We start from the raw sequence: 25,782 nt of genomic DNA on the forward strand, positions 1-25,782 counted from the left end.
TCTCTTCTTCTTCTTCTTCTTCTTCTTCTTCTTCTTCTTCTTCTTCTTCTTCTTCTTCTTCTTCTTCTTCTTCTTCTTCTTCTTCTTCTTCTTCTTCTTCTTCTTCTTCTTCTTCTTCTTCTTCTTCTTCTTCTTCTTCTTCTTCTTCTTCTTCTTCTTCTTCTTCTTCTTCTTCTTCTTCTTCTTCTTCTTCTTCTTCTTCTTTTTAGGGTGTTTGCAAACCGGAATAGTGCATGACCGCCCCCCAGCGATCAGCAGTGAATCCCGTATTAGCATTACTTTTGAAGCATTTTATCAATCATCTTGTCCGAAACAAATCTGAATGAAAACATTGCTAATGCTTTGTATGTTGTGCTGATATTAAAATTCCCTTTATAGCGTACCGATCTTTGAATTGCTCAATTTTACAAAACGCATTAAAATGATGTTGCGACATTGTTCATTAATTTTTCGGAAGCCCTTCGTTTTCACTGGATTCTAGTGGTTAGAACGTCGGCATCACAGTGCATAGGTCGTGGGTTCAATCACCACGCTGTCCTCCCTGTGTGGAGTTTGCATGTTCTCCCGTGCTTGTGAGGTTCTTCCCACATTCCAAACACATGCACGTCAAGGTGATTGAAAGCTCCAAATCGTCTCTTGTGTGAGTGTGACATCTGTACAGATGGGGGGGGGGGGGGGGGGGGGGGGGGGGGGGGGGGGGGGGGGTTTTTTTTTTTTTTTTTTTTTTTTTTTTTTTTTTTTTTTTTTTTTGATTTGCCGTTTCGCGATAGTCGGTGTATGCCGGATGGTACCCATAATGGACACATTTGCCTTTTTTCCGCACAGATTTTCTTGTACGTCGTGCACCTCTTAAAATGCATAATAAATGTACTTTTTATGGCAAAAACGTACAGGTTGACAGGTATGGTGGGAGATCAAAGTGTCTCTTCACCAGTGGATCAGGGACATCATAGTGGAATGCGCACGTCGACTACAAGCACGTCGACTACAAGCTAAATGTGAAATCAAACACGCAGCTGTAGCATCCATTGACGAAAAGAGATTGTCTCACATCTCCTGTCCCACATAAATCCGCTTCAATTCCAAGCCGCGACAGTTCCACATACGCATCTGTGCTCTGCGCTGACGCTCCTTGTTATCTTGGGCTCCTCTAGCCATGCATCCATCCAGCCGCAGACTGACCAACAGCGCCGACCTTTCCGCTGAACAAAGCGGGTCTGTGAAGATGCTGCGCAAAAAAAGCACAATGGCCCCTTCGGTGTCCAGCAATGACAGTCAATTGGCACAGACTTTCCTCACAGTCAAAAACAGTACTGGCATATCCATGCTGCCGAAAAGGCACAACCGCTCAGCACATTCTCCTCCAAGATGAATGTCGTGGTCAAAAATGCTGAAAAACAATCCGTATCCGTTCCACACGACGCACAACAACACATAGTGACAAAAGAAAACACCAATAACACAACAAAAAACGCAAGTCTCATGAGAGCACTTGCTGACGGTTGCCTACTCGGGCGCCGTTGACATTTTTATTTTGTTATGCTTAGAATATCTTGTTTTCTATCCTTTCACTCCCACCCCAACCCCATCCCTCTTCAATTGCTGCTGTGGACTGCAAATTTCCCCATTGCGGGACGAATAAAGGTATTCTGATTCTGATTCTGATTCTGAACGCGTTGGACAATGTGGCTCCAATCAAGTGAGGCTACCGAGGCTAACTGGAATGTGACTTACTTTGACACTTTGGTCACTGGAACAAGTCGCCATTCTCCGGCCATGAAAATCATACGACACGTCATGAATGAGATCTTTGTGATCCGCTGCGATGCCGCGTGCGACAAACATGTCTGCAAATGAAGTCACAACGCACGACTCGAGCCGCGAACGAGAGCGCCAGGACGTGGTGCATTTGTTGGCGGGCAGTCGCCGCCAATGACTTCGCTACGTAATCACTACTCATGACCACAGTGGGGCGCCTGAAGAAAATTGGAAAAGGCGAGCCCTGCGCTACCGTGCTCGGGGAACGCTCCTTTCATGTCGCTTTGTAATGTTTGACTTGGCCATAAAGTCAAGGTAGGTAAATAGTAAAAGTAACGTTAATATGCCGACTCTACTGTACACTACGCTTTTAAATGAAATGTCTTATTATTATTATTATTGTCTCTCTTCTTCTTCTTCTTCTTCTTCTTCTTCTTCTTCTTCTTCTTCTTCTTCTTCTTCTTCTTCTTCTTCTTCTTCTTCTTCTTCTTCTTCTTCTTCTTCTTCTTCTTCTTCTTCTTCTTCTTCTTCTTCTTCTTCTTCTTCTTCTTCTTCTTCTTCTTCTTCTTCTTCTTCTTCTTCTTCTTCTTCTAGGGTGTTTGCAAACCGGAATAGTGCATGACCGCCCCCCAGCGATCAGCAGTGAATCCCGTATTAGCATTACTTTTGAAGCATTTTATCAATCATCTTGTCCGAAACAAATCTGAATGAAAACATTGCTAATGCTTTGTATGTTGTGCTGATATTAAAATTCCCTTTATAGCGTACCGATCTTTGAATTGCTCAATTTTACAAAACGCATTAAAATGATGTTGCGACATTGTTCATTAATTTTTCGGAAGCCCTTCGTTTTCACTGGATTCTAGTGGTTAGAACGTCGGCATCACAGTGCATAGGTCGTGGGTTCAATCACCACGCTGTCCTCCCTGTGTGGAGTTTGCATGTTCTCCCGTGCTTGTGAGGTTCTTCCCACATTCCAAACACATGCACGTCAAGGTGATTGAAAGCTCCAAATCGTCTCTTGTGTGAGTGTGACATCTGTACAGATGACGGCTGAAGAAACCTTTTCCTCGATGGACCACTCCTGTACGACTGAGAGCTTACGCAGACGCGTAGTTTAACATGTTACATTGTCCGTGTGTTTCGTTAATATCATTCTGTACATATTCTTAATAAATGATAACATTACATGATGAATGGTGCAATGGGAAATTCACGGGCGGCATCAGTAGCGCCAAACGGCTCGCTTCGTTTGCAAGGAAAAAAAACGAGACTGAGATAGAAGGCGAACTCGTTAGACTTGATTGATTTGCCGTTTCGCGATAGTCGGTGTATGCCGGATGGTACCCATAATGGACACATTTGCCTTTTTTCCGCACAGATTTTCTTGTACGTCGTGCACCTCTTAAAATGCATAATAAACGTACTTTTTATGGCAAAAACGTACAGGTTGACAGGTATGGTGGGAGATCAAAGTGTCTCTTCACCAGTGGATCAGGGACATCATAGTGGAATGCGCACGTCGACTACAAGCACGTCGACTACAAGCTAAATGTGAAATCAAACACGCAGCTGTAGCATCCATTGACGAAAAGAGATTGTCTCACATCTCCTGTCCCACATAAATCCGCTTCAATTCCAAGCCGCGACAGTTCCACATACGCATCTGTGCTCTGCGCTGACGCTCCTTGTTATCTTGGGCTCCTCTAGCCATGCATCCATCCAGCCGCAGACTGACCAACAGCGCCGACCTTTCCGCTGAACAAAGCGGGTCTGTGAAGATGCTGCGCAAAAAAAGCACAATGGCCCCTTCGGTGTCCAGCAATGACAGTCAATTGGCACAGACTTTCCTCACAGTCAAAAACAGTACTGGCATATCCATGCTGCCGAAAAGGCACAACCGCTCAGCACATTCTCCTCCAAGATGAATGTCGTGGTCAAAAATGCTGAAAAACAATCCGTATCCGTTCCACACGACGCACAACAACACATAGTGACAAAAGAAAACACCAATAACACAACAAAAAACGCAAGTCTCATGAGAGCACTTGCTGACGGTTGCCTACTCGGGCGCCATCTTATGAAATAGATTGAAGAGAATCAAATAAATTAACACTGCTCAGGTACCAATTTCAATGGCAGCCTCCGATCTTTGTAATAATTGAAATACATCAACCTGAAATTCAAAACATTCAAGACATTGTGGAAAGAAAATAAATACAAATTGCTTTCATATTAACAACTGCGTGTAAAACGTTCAAGACTGAAATAAAAGTGCTGGACAAAATTGGCGTGTCCAGAAGTTAAGTAGACAAATATTCAATATGTTGAAATAAAAGCTATTGTCTCTGTGTTGTATTGAAATGTGCCAGAAACAAGTGCACATGACACGTACATAAAAACAATGCATAGTTCCAGCTGCCAAACCTAACCTTACCTTAGTTTCTAACCTAACCTGACCTGCGTTTTGCGGACATTCTCATGAATTTATCAATGCGTTTTTTTTCACTAAATATTTAACTTCCTTCCAAGTTCTCCCTTTCAATTCTTCTGGTGAAGCCTTAATGCAGTTCATGCATTGGTCTTTGCCTGGAAACTTGAGAGACCTGATGGAGTCCATCAAGGTTTTCTCCACGGCGTGGATTTCTTCTTCTGTCCATTGTTTTACTTTCATTTTTACGTCTTCCTTCCCTATATAAAATGGGACAGTAAATTAATATTCCTCCAAAAGTTATCATTGGTCTGTTTTGTAACAGTTTTGTAGTTTTTATGATAACACATTCACAAGCCACTAGATAACAGTTTACCTTCAGAGATCTTCACCAGCTGCGCACTACCATCCAATTTACCTATTAGTACTAAACACAGAATAAATATATTGAGTTCTACAAAATCAGCAGGATGCTAGTGTGCCACGTTGTTGGCATAAGACCGTGACATCGAATGCTACATGCAACGCACCAATTGTCGGCCTCGTGTTACTTATACGTATTTTCACATCTAAATATGTTGTGGCGGGCATGCTCCTTCCTCTACTGCTACAATGTCTTACTTGCTTAAGATTGTCCATCGTGTCCGAAGATGACAGTCCAGCTCTACTTCTTCTTGTGGGACCATTTTATGTGACTGTATAGCCCAATCCGTGATCCGCACTGCTTGCCACAGGCAGATCAGGTGAAGGCATTGACTGGGGTTGTGGGTATGGCACTGGCATGATGTCTCCTTTGACGTTTCCTGGTCCGTCGGTCACCTCGGTCTTCCTCAAGTTTCTGTATGCCTTGTTGGAGGAGCTGCCGCCAGATGGAGCGTTGAGCTGCAATGTCCTTCAGCTAGGTCAGTCGGGTTCAGGCCGCATTTTTTCATGGCAGTCTTCACCTGGTTTTTATAGCGTTTTTTGGCGCCTCCTGCCAGGCGACGGCCAAGATGGAGCTGGCCATAAAGCACCTTACGTGGCAAGCGCTCTTCTGGCATCCTGATCACATGGCCTAGCCAGCGAAGTTGGTGCTGGGTGACTGCAGCTTCCACACTGGTGCAGTTGGTTTTGCAGAGTATTTCAGTGTGGGGGACTCTGTCTCTCCAGGGTAGCCCAAGGATGCATTGTAGGCACTTGATGTGGAAGGCCTCGAGCATCCTGAGGTGGCGACTGTACAGGGTCCATGCTTCGCAGCTGTAGAGGAGGGTTGACAAAACAACAGCCCGATAAACTGCAGTCTTGGTGTGGAGTTTGAGATCTTTGTTTTGAAAGACTCTCCTCCTAAGTCTGCCAAAAGATGCTGATGTCTGTTTGATCCGGTTTTGTATCTCTCTGTCGATGCTGCATTCGTCAGAGAGAAAGCTGCGCAGGTATTTGAAATAGTCCACAATTGCTAGTGGCTTACTGGAGAATGTGAATGTTGGTGAATGAACTGGAGGAATGGATGCCCACTGAAAGATGACACACATTGACAGAGAGGCCCAGTCTACCATAGGCATCTGCAGCAGCTGAGAGACTAGGTTCTAGTGCTTCTGGTGTGTGGGCCACAACTGCACAGTCATCTGCATATTGGAGTTCGATGACTTGCTCTGATCTTACTTTTGTGACTGCCTGGAGCTTCCTGATGTTGAATAGATTTCCATCAAGCCGGAAATCTATGGTAACCCCACTGTTCTTCTCGATCCTCTCATGGAGCAACAGTGTCACACACAGGAGGAAGATGTTGAACAGGACTGGTGCGAGGAGACATCCCTGGCGTACACCAGTCTGCCACATTAGGGTCGCATAGACTCACACAGTTTTTTGGTCTGGAATGCCCCCGTGGGGACACTTTAGGAAATGCCATGAAACGTCTTTAAAACATGGTTTGAAGTCTCTCAGAGTAATTTGCCCGTAGGGACCTGATTTTGAAGTCTCTCAGAGCAATTTGCTCGTGGGGACCAAATATGAGGTCCCCACGGGTACACTGGTGCGCGCAAACGAGAACATGCACGCACACACACACACACACACACACACACACACACACACACACACAAGCACACGCACAGGCACACAAACACGTACTCTTGCACACACACACACAAACACACACACAAGCATACACAAGCACACAAACACGTACTCTTGCACGAGCACACAAACACGTACTCTTGCACGCACACACACAAACACACGTACACACGCACAAAAAAGCATACTTCCCTTTCCCCTTTTTTGTGAAAATGATAACTCAAATTAATTGAATGTGCAAGAGAAAAAAATAGATAGAAAAAATACATTAAAAACAGAGAGAGAGAGAGAGAGAGAGAAGAGAGAGAGAGAGAGAGAGAGAGAGAGAGAGAGAGAGAGAGAGAGAGAGAGAGAGAGAGAGAGAGAGAGAGAGAGAGAGAGAGAGAGAGAGAGAGAGAGATGAAACCTGTGAAACCTAGAAACCGAGTAATACAGCTATGTGAAGTACCATCTTAAAGTCTCATGGAAACTGAATTCTGCACTGATGGCAATCCATACCGTAACGATCCTAGAAACCAATGATCTGATATTGTCACAATCTGCATGGCAACCAACGGGTGGCACTGTCGGCCCTGCCAGCACCTGCATAGGTGTTGGTCGTTCCAATCCGTGGCAGACTGTCGCGTTCTGGTTGCCGACCTACTATGACACCGCCTCAGAAAAGGAGCTACGATCAGTCACCTCCTCTACATGGATGACATAAAGCTGTATGCTAAGAGTGAAAGGGACATAGACTCCCTGATCCACACAACCAGGATCTACGGCAGTGGCATCGTGATGTCATTCGGGCTGGAGAAATGTAGTCGGATGGTGACTAAGAGGGGCAAGGTAGTCCACACTGAAGGGGTCTCATTCCCTGAAATAACAATGGCAGACATTGAAAACAGCTACAAGTACATCGGTATACCACAAGCCAATGGCAACCTCGAACTGGCAACAAGGAAAGCAGCTACGGCCAAAAACCCCCAGAGAGTGAGGCAAGTCCTAAGAAGCCAGCTCAGTGGTAAGAACAAGTCATAGGCTTTCTTGTAATCAATCCAGCAATAAACAGCTATGCCCTGCCAATGATCAGATACCCTGCAGGAATAATAAGGTGGCCAAAGGAAGAGATTCAGACTACGGATGTTCAGACCCGAAAGCTCCGTACCATGCATGGAGGGTTCCATCCCAAATCCAGCAACCTGAGACTGCACACAAGCCGTAAGGAAGGAAGCCGAAGACTATTGAGTGTGAGAGCCACTGTCCAGAATGAGACATCCAAGCTCGATGAATACATCAAAGAGAAGGCTCCAACGGATGATGTTCTCAGAGAATGTCTCAGACAATGGGGAACAGAGGTTGAGGTGCTGGAAGAGGGACCATCATGGGAGAAAAAGCCCTTACACGGGATGTACCACCAAACCATAATTTAAGTGGCTGATCTCAAGAAGTCCTATCAGTGGCTAGAGAGGGCTGGCCTAAAGGACAGCGCAGAGGCACTCATCCTGGCTGCTCAAGAACAGGCCCTGAGCACCAGAGCCGTAGAGCCACAGAATACTACACCAGAGGTGTAGGTTGTGCAAAGAGGCACCTGAGACAATCCAACACATAACTGCAGGATGTAAGATGCTGGCAAGGAAAGCCTACATGGAGCGCCATAACCAGGTGGCTGGCATAGTCTACCGAATCATCTGTGCGGAGTATGGGGTGGAAACCCCAAGGTCAAAATGGGAAACACCTCCAAAGATGGTCGAGAATGGATGTAACACTGTAAAAATATTTTAATTTGTTTTGTTTGTTTTCAAAAATGATCTTTATCAATCCTGATTATTTGTTTTTGTTCCTTTTCTTTGTTTTCAGACTAATTGCATTGTTGCAGTACTTTGCTTGGATTTAACTGGTATAACTGCAGGCATGTGTTATTTTACCAGTTATACACAAACATTTCTAGAAGACCTACATTATCCTGAAAATAAATATTTCGTTAAATAATTGTCATAAGAATGTTCTGTAAAATGTGTGGTTGTCAAATCTCATCTTCATGATTTGTCAAGTTGTAACCTAATCAATCACAATTTGTCATCCAGCATACACGTACCGGTAAACATGCAAATGAGAAATTATCAAATACTTAACTAGCAATATCTCAATTTCAAGCAATGACTCTGGCTTTCATGGTTGAGGATTCTCTACCATTCACAATCGTCCCAAGACTAATTGAATATGGAAAAAAACTGGCAAGAGACCCCAAGGCTTTGGCAGTTGTCGATGCATTGGACATCTGCTTCTTACAAGATGATGATGAGAGAACCGGGAGGCCTACATGAGGGCTTTGAAGGCCAAAGTTGCCAAGAAGTGAATGTTATTACACTGATCAAACATTGTATACATGTATATAGTTAATAGTAAAACTTCTCACCATCATCACCCAGGTCCATCCTCTTCATAAAGTTTGCGGATGACACAACTGTGGTGGGGCTCATCAACAACGATGAGGAGACAGTCTACAGGGACGAGGTCAGCCGCCTGGCCACGTGGTGCAAGGAGAACAATCTCCGTATGAATGTGGAGAAGACGAAGGAGATTGTTGTGGACTTCGGGAGATTGCACCCCTAGCATGCTCCACTATCCATCGACGGTGCTGCAGTGGAGAGAGTGAGCAGCACCAAGTTCCTGGGAGTGCACATATCCGAAGACCTGTCCTCGAGCCACAACACGGCATCACTGGCCAACAGATCCGACCAGCGCCTGTACTTCCTCCGCAAGCTCAAAAGAGTTGGAGCACCAACCCCCATCACGACCTCCTTCTACCGCGGTACCATCGAGAGCATCCTGACCAGCTGTATCACCGTGTGGTACGGCGCCTGCACCGTGTCCTGCCGTAAGACTCTGCAGCGCATTGTGAGGACAGCTGAGAAGATCATCGGTGTCTCCCCCCCCCCCCCCCTTCAGGACATTTACAACACCCGCCTCACCCGCAGAGCCATCAGGATTGCTGGCGATCCCACACACCCCTCCCACAGCCTCTTCAGCCTGCTGCCATCGGGTAGGATACTGCGGTGTCTCCGAGCCAAGACCAGCAGGCTCAAGGACAGTTTCTGCCACCAGGCAGTCCGGAGACTTAACTCCTTCCCAGCCCTGCCCCTTCCCACTGCCACACTCACCAAACTCTGAGTACACGCTACATGCTGTACTATCATCCTGAACTCTATATTTTTTCTTTCTCGTTTTTTTCTGCAAGACCTCACTTCAACCCTTTTGTTGTTGTTTGTTTTTGCATTATTACATTACGTCACTTTACATACAAAACTACCTCACTTTCCATACGACACTACCTCACTTTACATTCAGAAATTACATTTATTGTCTTGTCAATCGTATGTCTCTTTTAGCCACATTATAAGTGCCTTGCACGCTAGGTCCGAGAGGACATTAATGTCATCTGTGCTGTATGTCATGCGTATTAGCATATTTGACAATAAAGCTGACTTTGACTTTAGTTCAGATGGGCTTCAAGACAATTTGTAACTTTGACATTTGGTGTGATGTGTTGCTGACCTATTTCAATACTACGTGTTATTAAGAATTGTGTTAATATACTTGATTCAAACATAACTTTTTATTCATTTTTACTGATTCTAACACCTTGAAAAAGCTGAAAAGCTCGGAGGGTTTCGCCCCCTTGACCCCCGGCTAGAATTCCTCCTTTTTTATGAAGTTCTAACATGCCTGACTCTATCTCTATCTCAACTGCATGTTATGTCGTGTGCTTCCGCCGAAGATCACTCCGCCAGCCGTGGTGGGTGTGTATTATGAAAATAGTGCTTATTATAAGGTTTAATTTTCATAAATTTGACGTTTGTATGAAGAAAAGTTTGTAAGTTAAGGTGTTTGTAAGTTGAGGTCTCACTGTATATACGTATATATATTTTTTTTTTCTTCAAAACAACCAACCGGCTCTCTAAAAACAGCTGGAATTCCCATCACGAATATGCACAAAGCCTGAAGTCGAGAGGGGAGGGGGAGAGCTGGCAAGCAAACGTCATCAGCTTCCGGTTGGAGTGGAGTAGCAGACAGACGGACGGACAGGCAGACGGACAGAGACAGGCAAACTGACAGACAGACAGACAGACAGACAGACTCCCCGCAGGGATCCCCACGGTCCCACACCGCTGTAAACCGTGTCGATGGCCGCTCGAGGGGAGTAACTTGGTGAAGGCTGCCGAAAACATCTTTTAGCTATCCAGAAAGTATCCGGGGCACTATTTACTTTACAATGGAGCAAGAATTTGAAGACATTGATTTCTCCGGGGGATGGCAAAACATTTACAACGTAAGTTTTTGTTCGACATGTACTGGGCCTCCGGTGTTTTTATGACGCGCGTTTGCTCATTCAACTATTACGCTATTTTTTTTTAAACTTTGGACGTCGTCCCAAGCGAGCCGTCTAATGTCAGTCGCGTGGGTATTTAATCTATTTTTGTTAAACTAGACCCACTTTTGTTGAAAGACGAAGGAGAAGTAGCTTTCTGTGCTAGTTGTCTTCGACTTCCGTAGCCAGAAAACGTGCAAATACATAGAGCGTTCCAAGTTGAGCTCAGTTAGCTAATGCCATTTGACCGCGGCAGCCGTCGACGCTCGCGTCGGTTTCTGAGAAGTCGTCATCGTCGGGACTTCCAAAGAAGGCACGTGTTGTACCGCCATCTCCGAGGCGGCCGTTCCTTCCATAATCACGCTTAAGTTCCGCTTTAAACCGAGCTGTGACCACGTCAGATAAAAGCTACGTCGGTTTTCCAAAACCAACGCGAACGTAAGAACTCAAAGAGCAGCATTGTCAGTGAAAACAAACGACAACTGTTATCGTCGAAAACGGTTGTTTGTTTCCTGTTGGTACTCGTACAGCCATCGTGCTGTGTCCGACGTGTACAATAAAATAACTGACAGTGCGAAAATTAAGACGAAATGTTTTTGCCACTGATTTATATTTAGTATGTTCCTTTCTGTTCGTTTTTCACTTTTCCACTGTACGGCTTTTGGGGGTTGTAAATGTACCGTACTACATACTGTGTGCTCAGGCGTGCCCACATGTTTGTTTTTTTCCATTAACTGAGCTCGGGCTCTGCTGGCCGTCTGTCTTACTAGGCAGATGGGCCCTGAATCGACATCTTCTGGGGCCACGCTGGTGCTATTTAAACATTTTTTTTTTCCATACATACAGCGTATTCCTCATTAGGGTCGAGGGGGGTGCTGCAGCCTATCCCAGCCGTCTTCGGGCACTAGGCGGGGGACAACCTGAAGTGGTTGCCAGCCAATCATTTTTTTTCGTTTTCCCCAAAAGACCAGCCCACAATTTAGAGGGAGCAACCCATGAATCCATTTGCAATATGGAGAGCAAACGGAAGGAACCATTAAACGATGGTAGTGAAAGGTAGTCAGAAGCCATGTGTCAATACAGTTTTGACTACAACTTGTCTTTAGAATGGAAGGTGTGCATCTTGACGTCAGTGTCCTTTATGTCCAGTATTTTCACACCATAGCAAGCAAATATCATGGCTGACAAGTCATTATTTATCATGGTTTCATGAAATAAAATTCACCTATTTCCAGAACCTTGCTCAAAGCATTTATAAACACAAGCATGAATCAACCTTAAATAAAAAGCAGCATTAACCAAAAAACTAAACCGATATGGTGGTGGGAGGTAAGTAAGACTTTATTTGATAAGAAGCGAAACGTCCAACACCTTCAAAGAAGTACAGACGACATCTGAACGGCGATTGGGTGTCCCTTGTCCAATGCTCGGAGATAGCTGGCCTAGTCTCCAGCAACCCCTGCGACCTTTGTGAGGATAAAGCGGTTTGGAAAATGAATCAAACGATTTCTGTCATTGTGCTTTCTTGCAGATGGGATTGGAATGAATGTCCCATCAACACCTGAGCTCTGCCTCGGGTCATCATTGCAATTAAAGTTTTTGCTTTTTTGATTGTTGCTGTGCTGATGACCATTTTGTGTTTGGGAGTCTTTTACTGAGCGAGTTGCTTGTTCTGTAGCCACAAAGGGACATAAGTCTTCTTGTGCCGGTCCCAAGGCCGGATAAATCCAGAGGGTTGTGTCAGGAAGGGCATCCGACGTAAAAGCTTGGCCAAAACAAACATGCGTATCATACCTCTGAAGATGGAGGTTACTGATTTGCTGTGGCGACCCCTTGAAGGGAAAAGCCGGAAGGAAAAGAAGAAGACTTACAGTTAGGCTTTCAATAGTGTGCAGAGTGGACGTGGGTCGTTTGGATGTGACAAGACGGCCTAAGGCTGAATTCTGTGGATTTGAAAAGGTGTTAAATGTCTTGTACTGCTTAATGCTTGGAATGCTGTCTTAAGACACCTGGAAGCTGTCTTAAATTGCAGGATAAGATCAACGCCTAGATGTCCTTTAAAATGTAATCATAATACATTTTATTTCAAGCACCTTTCAAAGCGCTCAAGGACGCTTTACAGTCACAGACAAGCATAGATACAATAATAAATAAAATACAATTATAAATAGAATACAATAAATACAATACAATTATAACTAGTGATACAGCTACACAGAAAATGCGATTTTAAATAGGTGGGTAAGTAGCAGGGTTAGCCATGTTGTTGAATCGAGTTGCTGCCATAACATTTTCCCAGGACGGTATGGTAGATTAATACTGGAGGTGCTTATAAATACAATTTATTATTATTAGACATTCCTCAATCTCCAGTGCTATTGACATATTTTTTATCCTTGCTGTCATTGCCTTTTATTCGAGCATTCTTCATCTTTATTAAGTTCATAGAGTTGCTTGTTCTGTAGTCACAAGGGGACAAAAGCCAGTGTCTTATTATGCCGGTCCCAAGCCCGGGTAGATTCAGAAGGTAGTGTCAGTAAGGGCATCCGATGTAAAAGCTTGGCCAAAACAAACATGCGAATCAAACCTTTGGAGTACACTGATTCGTTGTAGCAACCCCCCAAGAAGGGAAAAGCCGAAATGAAAAGAACAAGATTATTATTAGATAATGTGTTTACACTTAATTTCACAGTGCGTCCCAACGTTTTCACCTCTTATATTTTCAGAATCAGATGTTTGCATTTTGTGAGTATTGCTGAATTTAAATAGTTTTGCGTTTCACTGTAATGGCATTACAGTGATACCTTGGCTTACGAACTTAATTGGTTCCCAGACAGAGTGTGTAAGGTGAAAAGTGTGTATCCCAAAAATTAATTTCCCATAGGAAACCATTAAAATGAGAATAATCCATTCCCAGGTCTCCATAAAATATAATTTTCAACTAAATAAGCCTTAAAACTACACACACCATACCTTATTCTATGTATAATAAATGTGCTATTGTATTGGAATGAAAGAAATACACTGCACTGTATAATAAAGTCACTTTATATTTGTGATGGTCATTGCCACAAAGGGACACAAGTCTTCTTGTGCCGGTCCCAAGCTCGGATAAATACAGAGGGTTGTGTCAGGAAAGGCATCCGACGTAAAAGCTTGGCCAAAACAAACATGCGGATCAAACCTATAAAGATGGAGGACACTGATTTGCTGTGGCGACCCCTTGAAGGGAAAAGCCGAAAGGAAAAGAAGAAGAAAGTAGAAGATTGATGGCTTGATGGAATGGCGTGGGAGGTCAGAGGGAATTGCTGTTTGGAAAGAGAGGCACATCACATGAGGACTGTAATTAAAGAAATAAACCGTGCTGTAAAATAAAGTTCATTTACCTTTGTGATGGTCGTTGATGGCTTATGGAAGGAGAGTCACCTTCCATAAGGACTGTTGGTAACGTAACCTCTGGTGTGGCTTCTCTTCTTTGCCTCTTTGGCTAAAAACCTCTTAATTGACACCTGTTGCTTTCTGACTTGTAAGGTCTTACGAAGCTGAGGCATCACATTACCGTTCATCATGTTGATGATTGTCATAGCCACAGTCTTTTCTGAATGGAACTGTTCGATAAAAGCCTGCACACCATTCCACTTTGCCAACATTGCCTTGATGCGCTCACTTGATGCTGCAGCATCTCCTCCTCCTCAGATGTTCTCGAACCAACATCCGTTGCTGGCTTTAAAATCCTCAATAAGCGCCGAACTTCCAGGTTGCCGCATGGCGATATTGGAGTGAATTAGCCGTGCTTTATCGCATAAAATTGCTTTACTCACGCTGTCGCCGGATAGCTGCTTTTCGTTAATCCAAATTAACAGAAGTTTTTCAACTTCTTCGATTGCCAGAGACCATTGCTTTGACAGCACGGAAACACCTTATGCAACAGACGCACCTTTGATGGCTTCTCTGTTGCGGAGGATGGTAGCAATGGTTGACTTAGCATATCCGTACTGGGCCGCTAAATGACACAAACGCACACCTCGTTCGTGTTTTTCAATTATATCCTTCTCCTCGACTGTAATCTTGTTTTGCATCTTCTTCGGCTGAACACGAGCCTGTGGTGTTGTCTTTTTCGGTCCCGTAACAGCAACATGTATCTTTTGGTGTATCTTTAGGTGTATCTTTTGCCAAGGTTTAATTTTCATACATTTAACATTCGTAAACCGAAAGGTTTGTAAGGTAAGGTGTTCGTAAACCGAGGCCCCACTGTATTTGCTATTTAGCGGCGAAACACTGTTCCACACACAGTTTATTGTATTACCAAAGTTTCAATTTGCATATCATGAGAAGTGCCATTTCAATTGTAATGGTCTCTGGCTTGTTTTTGTAATCAAATTATTTTTATAGTACTTAAACAATGGTCATGTTTTTTTTTTTTTTTTTTTTTTTTTTTTTTTTTTGCTGAAGCAGTAAAGTAGTAAAATCCATTCACAACGAAGCAGGATTTATGGCAAAAGAACTGTCAAGCAGTAAAAAAGGACCCAATCACACTGAAACAAATGCAGCATGCATTGCATTACATTACTTTCAGAGTTCAACCTCGCAGCTCGTCTTGTGAAAATCACATTGTCATCTTGGTGGACAATAGTGATTGGATCGAGTATGATTGATGACGTGTGGACTCGATTGAGCGGCACATCACAAAAATAGATTGTGGGCCATGCTAAATAAAACAGCACATTACACAAATGACAATTTCCCAACAAATAATCGCTTTTAATGCAACGGTAACCATCTTTGTCTCATTCTTTCCTTCGACAGGAAATCCGGAACCAGGCCAACGAATATCCCTACAATGTGGCAAAACTGGCTGTGAATCGTAATTTGAATCGCTACAGAGATGTTAGTCCGTGTAAGTCTGCCTGACACACGTGTATGTTGTGATGAACATGATATGGAACAATTGGAAAGGTAATGTTGTGTTGAAATATCAACACAGAGTAAAGACGAGAGTACCTTTAATGCAGTGCAGGATCACTTTGAACAATAACAACAATATTCGTAAATGTGTACATACCGTATTTTTTGGATCATACGTCGCTCCGGATTATAGGTCGCACCAGCCAAAAAATGCATAATTAAGAAGAAAAAAACATATAGGTCGCACTGGGGGATAAGTCGTATTTTTGGGGGAAAATGTATTTGATAAAATCCAACACCAAACAACATACATGTCATCTTGAAAAGCAATTCATAATAAATTCATTAAATTAAAATAAAATTGAGAACATCAGGCTCCGTTTCACTTCTTTTTTTTCCAACATAGCACCGCAGCTCTCGCTCTACGCAACTCCGATGGACACACCTCCTTTTTGGTAACCCACAACGGTCTTTTACAAAGAACATGCTAACAAGTTGACCAAAATATCAGGTTTTACTCCAAATCACCAAATCCAAGGAAATCTTCATCCTCTGTGTCACTTTTAAATAAGTCCTCCAACTCGGCAGGTAGACAAGGCGCCCCTTCGTCTTCTCTGCGCTCTTGCGGTTTAATGTGAAAATAACATGTGAAATGATATACAGTAATAAAAAAAGCATATATAAGTCGCTCCGATATATAAGTTGCACCCCCGACCAAACTATGAAAAAAAAACTGCGATTTATAATCGGAAAAATGCGGTAATATACTGTATCAAGCAACAACAATGAAGGTTGAAAAAGTGAGTGAGGTTTTGTTATTGCCTGCTTTTACATGCTCTGAATTTAAAAAGGGATCAGTGTCGACTAAGATCTTCACTTTTCCCTTTTATAAAAAAGGCTTTTGAGATTCATTGGAACATTATGATATTGTTCACCTTTCTTGAAATATGAATTGTTGTCTACGTTGTCTTTGTCGCTATTCTGTCTGTCCTGACTTTAGATGATCACAGCCGGGTAAAGCTTGAAAGTTCTGAAAATGACTACATCAATGCAAGCTTAGTCTCAGTGGAAGAAGCCCATAGAGCTTACATTCTTTCTCAGGTGAGGTTTGCTACGAACTAAACATGTGTGTCATACTTAATTCACTCACATTTTTGAGAGCAGCCGATCTGATTATTTAACAGTGCTCATTTAGAGAGGAAAATTGATTCTTTATTTTTTTTCATCTGTTATGACAAACGTGTCTACATTCATTTTCTATGTGCTTTACAGGGTCCTTTAAGGAACACTTGTGGTCACTTCTGGCTAATGATTTGGGAGCAGTGTTCCAAAGCTGTTATAATGCTGAACAGAATCATTGAAAAGGGATCTGTAAGTACATTTCAACATTTCAACTCAGTTGGTGATGAGAACTGTCATGTTAATGCCCAACTCAAAGTCACTGCGCCACGCTTAAGTTGATGCATAGACTGCTTGGTTCAGCATCGCATGTGCACCCATATATATATATATATATATATATATATATATAGTAAAGTCTCGTTATATTGATATCGGTTATATCGATAGTACTGCTTATTACGATACTATTTCTATGAACGCAAGAAGAAAATTTACATGCCGCAGGATCGGATTTATCGATAGTCCGGTTATATCGATACTATTTCCGACTCCCGAGAATATCGATATATTATAATTCTGCAAGCCAAAAAAAGTCAAGTCACGCTCAATTTTTTTCATTCTTCTGTAGTCCAGACCCAAGTTTTGAGTCAAGCATTCACATTTACGTCCAAGTTTCGGTTTACGTTTACACCGGTAACCCAAAAATTGATTCATGTCATGTTCGTGTGTGTGGTAAAACTCAAACGTTGCAAACTGTAAGACTTTATGTGTGGTCGCATCAGCTCATTCTTTCATGACTTCAGGGTGCTTCCGATGACTAGATTTAGAGGGTCAATATTTGTGATTTCCATGGTTTTCTTTTTCCTTTGGGTCCATCGAGCTGTCGCAAGTTAAACCTAACAGAACCACACCTCACTCTCAGGAGGGCAGAGACTACCTTTAAGTGTAGTTTAGATGTGAGCCGAATGTGCCACTCACATTTTATGTAAAACAAAAAAAAAAAAAAAAAAGTAGCCTATGAGTGCAAATTTTAACAGATGGAACAGTTGTTAACAGAAGTCATCATTCAGTTTCCACTCAGTAAAGAGGTGCAGTCATGACCCAAAACATCCGGCAGATTTTGCTCCACCCACACATTACCAAAACATGAAGCCGTGTTTTGATGATAACCGCAATCGTCTTGGTTGTCCATTCCACCGTATTGTTTCTGTTGAGATTTCATTTCGGTGTACCTGCATTTTTTACCGTTGAGTCTCCATGCTCACACAGGATTTATTAATGTATGGAATGCAGTCAGACCGATTCACATCTTCTTTTGGGGCATCTTGATGACTGAGTTAATTTTGAACTCATTAAAAATCAAAAAACAAAGTTCCCCCTAGAGCTTGAAGAGCACGGATGATTAAAATCAAGGCAGAACGTGTGAGTGACTGCTGTAGAAAAAAAAATTAGGTGTTAATGTTAAATAACCATAGTATAAAGCTGATGTTTACTTGGAATTCGGCATAAAATAAATGTATTATTAACAGCCCTGCTTTATTTTGTGAAGTGGCCTTATTTTCATGCTTGTATTTTGCCAGGCAGCGGCACTGTGCTGACTTTAAACTGCAATATCTCGAGGACCAGTTTGTGTTTCATTCTTTTGTTGTTGTGACCATTCTCGCTTGGCCATTGCATTGATTGCTGCATGTCTAGCTTTGCCTTTTTTGTGAAACCTCACAATGTGTTATGCGACACTCCGCCACTCTAAATAAAATCTGAAATAAAAATAGAGTACAGTTTGAAGAACAGAACTTTACTGCTTCTTGGAAACCGGGCTTAGGCTATCAAGTTCCAGATATTGCCGACTGTAACAACCCTGAAAATAAGATTATTGCGGAATTGTACGTGTGGAGCATTGCGGCCTGCCGTTTCGTCTTTGTGGTGATGGATTTGCACGCAAAACATTTCAACAACTCGTGACTTGTATTTAATCGAGGATTTAGCAATTTTTTTAAGAGGCGATTATTCGTGGAAGAGAAATACGGAAAATAAAGTGATGTTTCTGATAATGTTGGGGAAAGTCGCGACCACATAAAAGTCACGCTGTGATTTGTTTAAGTCAACCCCCGGTGTGTAGCAATTTGATGTTGCGGTATGTGTCTGCCCTTCATAGCGACGCCTTTAAAACTTGTGGATCGTCCACCTGGAAAAAAGCACAAAAATGCAGAATTGAAAAGAGTTTTGTCATGGGTAATACGTAATATTGTAAATGTGACATTTGCCATAGAAGAGCGTCATTGACAACACTGCCAAATTGGAATAATTAAAAAAGTGGCAAATTTCAAAATGTTTTAAAAAGGAAGCAAATGTTTCTGCTCTTGAATGCCGTGTGCTGAATTTACTGAAACCACACCTTGCTCAGCTGTAAATCAAATACACACAAGTATATCTCGCATCGCTCTCATGCCTTTAACATCCCTACATATATGTGCCGCAAAATTATACAAGATTAAAGTTGCCAGTAGTATATCCCACCGAGGCGTCGCAGGGCTTCCCACACTCTGATGAAAGTCACTAGCCACAAGCTAGCTTGCCAGTTAAAAGGCTTCACATCGCATCACCTCCTTTTTATTTATTCTATGCAAGCCTTTATTTCACTGGGCTCATCCTTGCATTTATACCTTTCTTGATGAATGCCGATTTATTTTTCCAGGAAAAGTGTGCGCAGTACTGGCCAACTACAACGGAACAACAAATGTCTTTCACCGACACGGGTTTTGTTGTCAGGCTGCTGTCTGAAGAGGATCATTCCTATTTCACAATCCGTGTGCTAAAATTACAAAATATAAAGGTAAGATCTCATCTGTATCAAGGTAAGATTTCCACATGAGGTTTTGATAAGAGGGGGTTTTGGGCAGTCGTTTGGCCAGCTGCAGCATCTCAACTTTTTTCCCCTTGAGTTGTGTTGTCAAATGAGTCTGTTTGTGCAGAAATCTGTTCACACGACACTCAGATCACTATTAAGGTCCCACATTGTGTGTCGCAGGCAGGGGAGTGGAGATCGATTTATCACTTTCACTACACAGCCTGGCCGGATTTTGGTGTGCCAGAATCTCCCGCCTCCTTCCTCAACTTCCTTTTCAAGGTTCGGGAGTCTGGTTCACTGGGCCCAGAGCATGGGCCCTCAGTTGTGCACTGCAGTGCTGGGATTGGGCGTTCTGGAACCTTTGCCTTGGTGGACACCTGCCTGGTCTTGGTGAGAACAGCGATTTTTGTTTTTTAAACCTGGCCAGTGTAGATAATAACCAACGAAATGTTGACATGAGTTCACAGAGAGTCATCAATCAATCAATCAATCAATCACACTTCAAAAATTAATCCCATCTAATCATAATAACTTGCTGCAGGTGAGCTCAGAAAATCCTTGTTGGATCTATAAAATGAATCTTGCCTATTGTACATTCACAGATACAAATAAGCATACTGTACATACAGAAATAAACGAGATCTGGTGTCGGTCTATAATGAAGGAATAGGAATTAAGAAAAGTAAAAACATGTGCACGTGTTGTACTATGTACATGTGCGAGGATTTCAGGTGTGTCTGCGGTTAGTTTGGTTTGTGAAATTTAAATTAGATGTCAAGTTCACTAAGAGGGAATTTGAATATGTGTGTTGTGTAACTACACACATATGTGTCTTATCAAATATACATAGTTCCATGATTGCCAAATAATTCAGCCGCGTCAACTGCTTTCCAAAGCATGAATTTATTCAGTCCTTTGAATCAAATAGGGAACATGTGTTTTTTTACAGATGGATCGGAGGAATAATCCGTCCTCGGTGGACATACAGAAGGTCCTTCTGGACATGAGGGAATACCGCATGGGCCTTATCCAGACTCCTGATCAGCTTCGCTTCTCGTACATGGCCGTCATCGAGGGCGCCAAACTCCTTGGGACCAACAGTTCAGCACAGGTGCGCTACCTGTGCTTTGACTAACGGGGACAGCGAGCGTTATTGTTTTAATCCACATTAGTAAATGTAGTTGGAAAAAAAATGGTTAGTGAGCTGGTAAAGTCATGATTGATCATCGGCATTTAAATTGTTCATATTTATTTTAAATGATTGAAATGACGGGGCGGTCCGGTAGACAATTGGTTACCACGCCGAGTTCACAGTACTGGGTTCAATTCTAGCTGTGTTGCATGATCTCCCCATGCTCGTGTGGGTTTTCTCCGGGTCCGCCCATTTCTTCCCACATTCCAAAAACATGCATGGCATACTGATTGAACACTCTCAAGTCGTGCCGAGGTGTGAGAGTGAATGGTTGTATTTCTGTGTGTGGCCTGCAACTGGCTGGCAAACATGTTAGGGTGTCCGAAGACAGCTGGGATAGGCTGCAGTACTCCCCGCGACCCCAGCGGGGATGAAGCAATCCGGAAGATTGGATTGGATTGGAAGTACCTTTATTCGTCTCGCAGTGGAGACATTTACATTTCACAGCGGCAAAGTGAGGAAAGGAAAGAAAGAAGTAGAAAAACAAAATACAGGAGCTGCTTGAAAGGCAGCCACTCTGGCAGTGCGATCTTGAAGCCAAAAGAAAAACTAAATAACAAATAATATGACAACACAAAGACATAGAGCAGGGGTGTCCAAAGTGGGTCCTGGAGGGCCGCTGTCCTGCCTGTTTTCCAGCTCTCCGATCGGCAACGCATCTGATTCAAATGATCAGCTCATCGAAGCAGCATCAAAATGCTCCCGATGATTTGAATCAGGTGCGTTGCTCCTGGGAGAGCTGGAAAACAGGCAGGACGGCGGCCCTCCAGGACACACTTTGGACACCCCTGTGACATAGAGTCATTCATTCTTCACCACTTGCTGTACCCTCTGTGTGACATGAAGCAGAAAATGAATGAATAGTTAAGACACAGTTAGGAGGAAGAGATGTGATCATCTTTAATAAAACGTGTAGATAGTTGATTTTCAGATGGATTTCGTATTGTTAAATATATGCTTAAATCATGTTATTTGTGTACTTTGCTCGATATCAGGTGAAACCGTTGCTGATGTCCAGAGATGAGTTGGAGACAGAGATGCCTCCACCTCTCCCCCCACCGAGACCTCACTTAAACAACAGCAGATCTTGCATGGAGTCCCAGCTCACCTCCAAAGACCACATGCCCTTTCTGGTGGAGAAGCCACAGTACCAAGACCACAGTGAGGCAGAGAGCACTGGACAGTAAGGAAAACATTTTTTTTTTTTTTTGTCGCTTTTATCTGCCCAAAAAAATAATTCCGACTTGAAATGTAATTCAGAGGGAAAAATAGAGAGAGGCATATGTAGATAATTACAGTGGTACCTTTTTTAACTGGAACATTGAGAAATAAGCGTTTCCTAAAGCATAAAAGTCTATCAAAATACAGAACAAATACAAATAACTGAAAAATTATTGCACAAAAATTAAGACTGACGCATAATGTAAAAAAAATCGAATAATAAATAAAAATGATGGTCATTTAAAGGACAACCGACGTCACTTTTTTGTTTTTTAACTGACATCAGAAAAACGTTTTATAGCATCTAATATACCCAAAACACACAGTATGATATTTGTAGTCAAATGCAAAACACTCATAAAAGTGACTTAGTGTCCAAAATCTGCAAAAAATTGAGCTGCGAATTGGGCATTTTCAGAAAGTCCCGCCCCTTTGTTCGTGACGTCACGCCAAGACGTCGTGCATTGCTTGTGAATCCAAACAATGGCTCCAGATTCGGAGAATATGCTTTCTTGTTACACATCCAGTGATGAATATGATTCAAATAGTTCTGAAGAGGAAAGCATACATGTTTGCAATCGATTAAAGAATTTATTCCGTGCCATTTTGAGGCAACATTGGGGGGAAATCTCTCACCCTAAAAAAAAGAGGCACAAAATGGCGACCTCCAGTGGCCACCTCCGCTTCCACAGGCTGATAAATTCCTTATATGGCGCTTGGATGCCCTCTTCTGGCGGCTTTTGGGTGCAACACGAGGTCCCCAGACCAAACAAGTACAGCAAAATACATTGACGTGATGGAAGGACCGCTACAATGTGTCTTTTTTCGGTCAGGGGCGGTCCTTTAGTGACGTCACGTACGGACTCGTCACCAACTCAAAAACGACTTCTTGAATATTCAGAGCGAGTCTTAAAACGTAAAATCTAGCTCTATGCGGTGGAATCTTTGTAAAATACGCTCAGTAGAAGTCATTTGAAGCCATTTTACAAATTATGGACGCAACTTGCGCGGAGACGTCGGTTGTCCTTTAAGGTTTTAACTGCATCCTCATCGTTTATTGCCTTCTTTATTTCATGTTGTCTCTCCGGAGTGGTTTTTGCCTGCCGTTTTTGAAAGAAACATTGACTCATCAAAAACATTGAACTTGCGATTGTTTTTTCATTCATTAATCGGGATACTGAACATACTACTACGGTACTTTGTGTCCTTGTTAGGTCGTATACATTTCGGGCCATGAGCCGCACTTAAAATGCTTTATGCTCTTTGTAGTGCCATACGCCTTCTGTATTGATAACTGTCGGTTTGTCGTCTTCAAATTGAAATGTGTGGCTTTCTCATCCACAGCTAATGTCTCACGGGCAGGCTATGTGTTTTTATCATACCGGAATTGGGACTGTGGGAAATGTAGCGCCGAGTGCCTAATGCTATATAAAGTTATTTCTGGTGGCGGTCATCTGTATCTAATTGCTAGTAGTCTTTGTTTGGGGCCATAAGAGAACTAGACTGACTTGCTTTTGCATCAAAGAATCACGGGCAATCTCATTTGACTCACAGCGTAAGCATCTGGTTTGTCGATGACTCATTGCTTCCCTTCCTTATAGTGTGAAGAAGCGACACCGTGAAGAGAGGATTTCCAGCACCTCACAGAAAGTCCAGCGGATGAAACAGAGACTGAGCGACTCAGAGAGAAAAAAAGAGAAGTGGCAGTACTGGAGACCTATTTTGCTCAACGTCGGTGCTGGCGCTGGTGCTGCTTTGGCTTTTGGTCTGCTGGTGTGCTGGATGTACGCTCATTGAGCATCTCGCAGTCACGCAAGAACTGACTCTTATTTTGCACCAGTACCTGAGATTAGGTACTTCTCAAAGTAGATTTAGAGGGTATTTATTTCTTAAGGTCACAATGCAGGAATGCTAGATCAAACGACTGTGTATATTTTTAATAGATCTAAACAAAATTAGTTACATCTCAGGATCTCGGTGCCAGCATGAGGATTTCCTTTTCTCATTGTCTCTGAATGTACTGTATCATTTCATGGAAAAAAAAATGTATGAAAGGTTCAGTGCAAATAAAAATGTATTTTATTTTATTTTTATTATTTAGAATGGCCCGATAGGTTCAACACGTTCTGTCACATTTTGACATTTACTGTTGGGCAATTTGATTTCTCGAGCCGTTGAAATGTGGCTTTTACTCCCATCACCTGTTGAATTCACGCAATTTGAGTTTCTGAAAGGCACCACTCGTTCTTCCATTCACATTCAGTGTGACATCCCAAAATGTATTCACTGTATATTTTTCACCCCGGTAAAAAAAGAAAGGTTTTGTTTTTCAGTATAGAAGTGAGCGTTTAGCTTTCATGTCCTTTGTTTGGATCTGACAAATGGCCGGAGCGTTCCACCTCGTGGTGCACATATCGACCCACTGAACAAGTCATTCCGCTTCCTTTACTTGTTCCTTTACTCAATTTTTGTTACCCGAGTGGTGGATTGTAGACTGATCTGTGACACAACTGACGCCTGGAAGAATCTCATTGGTTTGCACCCAACTGGGACCAAGCTGTATTAGTTGAAAGTGCACAGTGAGTTGAAATTCCTCTGAGCAAATGTAAATGCGTGTTTGCAGTTTGAGGATGTGCCTTTGTGTGATTTTAGATGGAACAAACGTGTGCGACCATGCGTACTGCAATCTCGAGATCTTACTTCACGAGCTTTTATCTCCCCGTGTCTCGCCACCTCGAGCCAAAACAAAGATACAGGTGCCCAATGTTTTTGTCATTGATGTCATTAGCATTACGCAGTTTAATTTGACTTGTATGTGTTCGTTCACATTGACCCAATCGTGCACGGTCTGGCATTTATCAATTTTTCATTGAACCCATAAACATGTTTATTCGTGGCATTCCATTTGTTTTTGCTCTCCAGATTCAATCTTTTAATTTTGGTACCACATCAAGCCACATTGACAACATTTGTTGTTTGAACAAAACAACATGAAATACTTCTGAATAAAACAATATCCTTTTTTTACCAACATCTTGCATTGTGGATTTGATGGTATTCATGACAGCTTTCAACTTTTCTGCTTAGCATTTGCTATACTGTTGCCGTGATTTCATTCAGTTTAATAACTCTTGGCAGATTGGCAATGTTCCCCTCATGGATTCCAGGAAGGGATTCAGCATTTCGAGAAGTCCTGACCTCGATTAAGCACCATAGTTTCATATGCCGTTATCTGATGTGCTTGCGGGGGGGGGGGCTTTTCTTCGTAAATTATTCAGGGAAAGAAAAAATGAGATACAGTATATATATGTATAGGCATCCTCACGTGACGTCACTAAAGGAACGCCCCTGAACGAAAAAAAAAAACACACATTGTAGCGGTCCTTCCATCACGTCAATGTATTTTGCTGTACTTGTTGCACCCAAAAGCTGCCAGAAGAGGGCGTCCAAGCTCCATATAAGGAATTTATCAGCCTGTGGAAACTGAGGTGGCCACAGGAGGTCACCATTTTGTGCCTCTATTTCGGTGAGACATTTTCCCTCAATGTTGCCTCATAATGGCACGGAATAAATTCTTTAATCAATTGCAAACATGTATGCCTTCCTCTTTAGAACTATTTGAATCATATTCATAATTGGACGAGTAACAAGAAAGCAGATTCTCCGAATCTGAAGCCATTGTTTTGATTCTCCAGCAAGGCAAGACGTCTTGGCGTGACGTCACGGACTAGGGGTGAGACTTTCTGATAATGCCCAATTCCCAGCTCAATTTTTTGCCGTTTTAGCACACTTTAAGTCATTTTTATTGGTGTTTTTGCATTTGACTAAAAATATCATACTGCGTGTTTTGGGTATTTTAGATGCTATAAAACGTTTTTCTGATGTCAGGAAACAAAAAA

General features: G+C 42.6%; 1 protein-coding gene across 1 annotated transcript; it reads left to right on the forward strand.

Moving 5' to 3' along the window:
• Positions 1 to 10,292: 10,292 nt before the first annotated feature.
• Positions 10,293 to 24,302, forward strand: LOC148896133 (tyrosine-protein phosphatase non-receptor type 2-like). The gene is made up of 9 exons (XM_088999406.1): positions 10,293 to 10,556; positions 15,402 to 15,492; positions 16,501 to 16,601; positions 16,773 to 16,871; positions 19,318 to 19,455; positions 19,651 to 19,860; positions 20,420 to 20,581; positions 21,658 to 21,845; positions 23,485 to 24,302. Exons 1-9 carry the CDS (start codon positions 10,500 to 10,502, stop codon positions 23,678 to 23,680), a joined length of 1,242 nt encoding a protein of 413 aa, XP_088855532.1. The 5' UTR covers positions 10,293 to 10,499; the 3' UTR covers positions 23,681 to 24,302.
• The last annotated feature ends 1,480 nt before the right edge of the window (positions 24,303 to 25,782 follow it).

The sequence above is a fragment of the Hippocampus bargibanti genome, linkage group LG06 (assembly GCF_051943395.1).
Source record: "Hippocampus bargibanti isolate YZ-2025 linkage group LG06, ASM5194339v1, whole genome shotgun sequence".
In the NCBI taxonomy this organism is placed as follows: Eukaryota; Metazoa; Chordata; class Actinopteri; order Syngnathiformes; family Syngnathidae; genus Hippocampus; species Hippocampus bargibanti.

Bases quoted from the DNA above. Each gene is read 5' to 3' on its own strand.
- LOC148896133 (XM_088999406.1), top strand. From the start codon at position 10,500: ATGGAGCAAGAATTTGAAGACATTGATTTCTCCGGGGGATGGCAAAAC. The intron at 10,557-15,401 runs GTAAGTTTTTGT...TTCCTTCGACAG, and splicing joins GATGGCAAAACATTTACAAC to GAAATCCGGAACCAGGCCAA. The intron at 15,493-16,500 runs GTAAGTCTGCCT...TCCTGACTTTAG, and splicing joins CTACAGAGATGTTAGTCCGT to ATGATCACAGCCGGGTAAAG.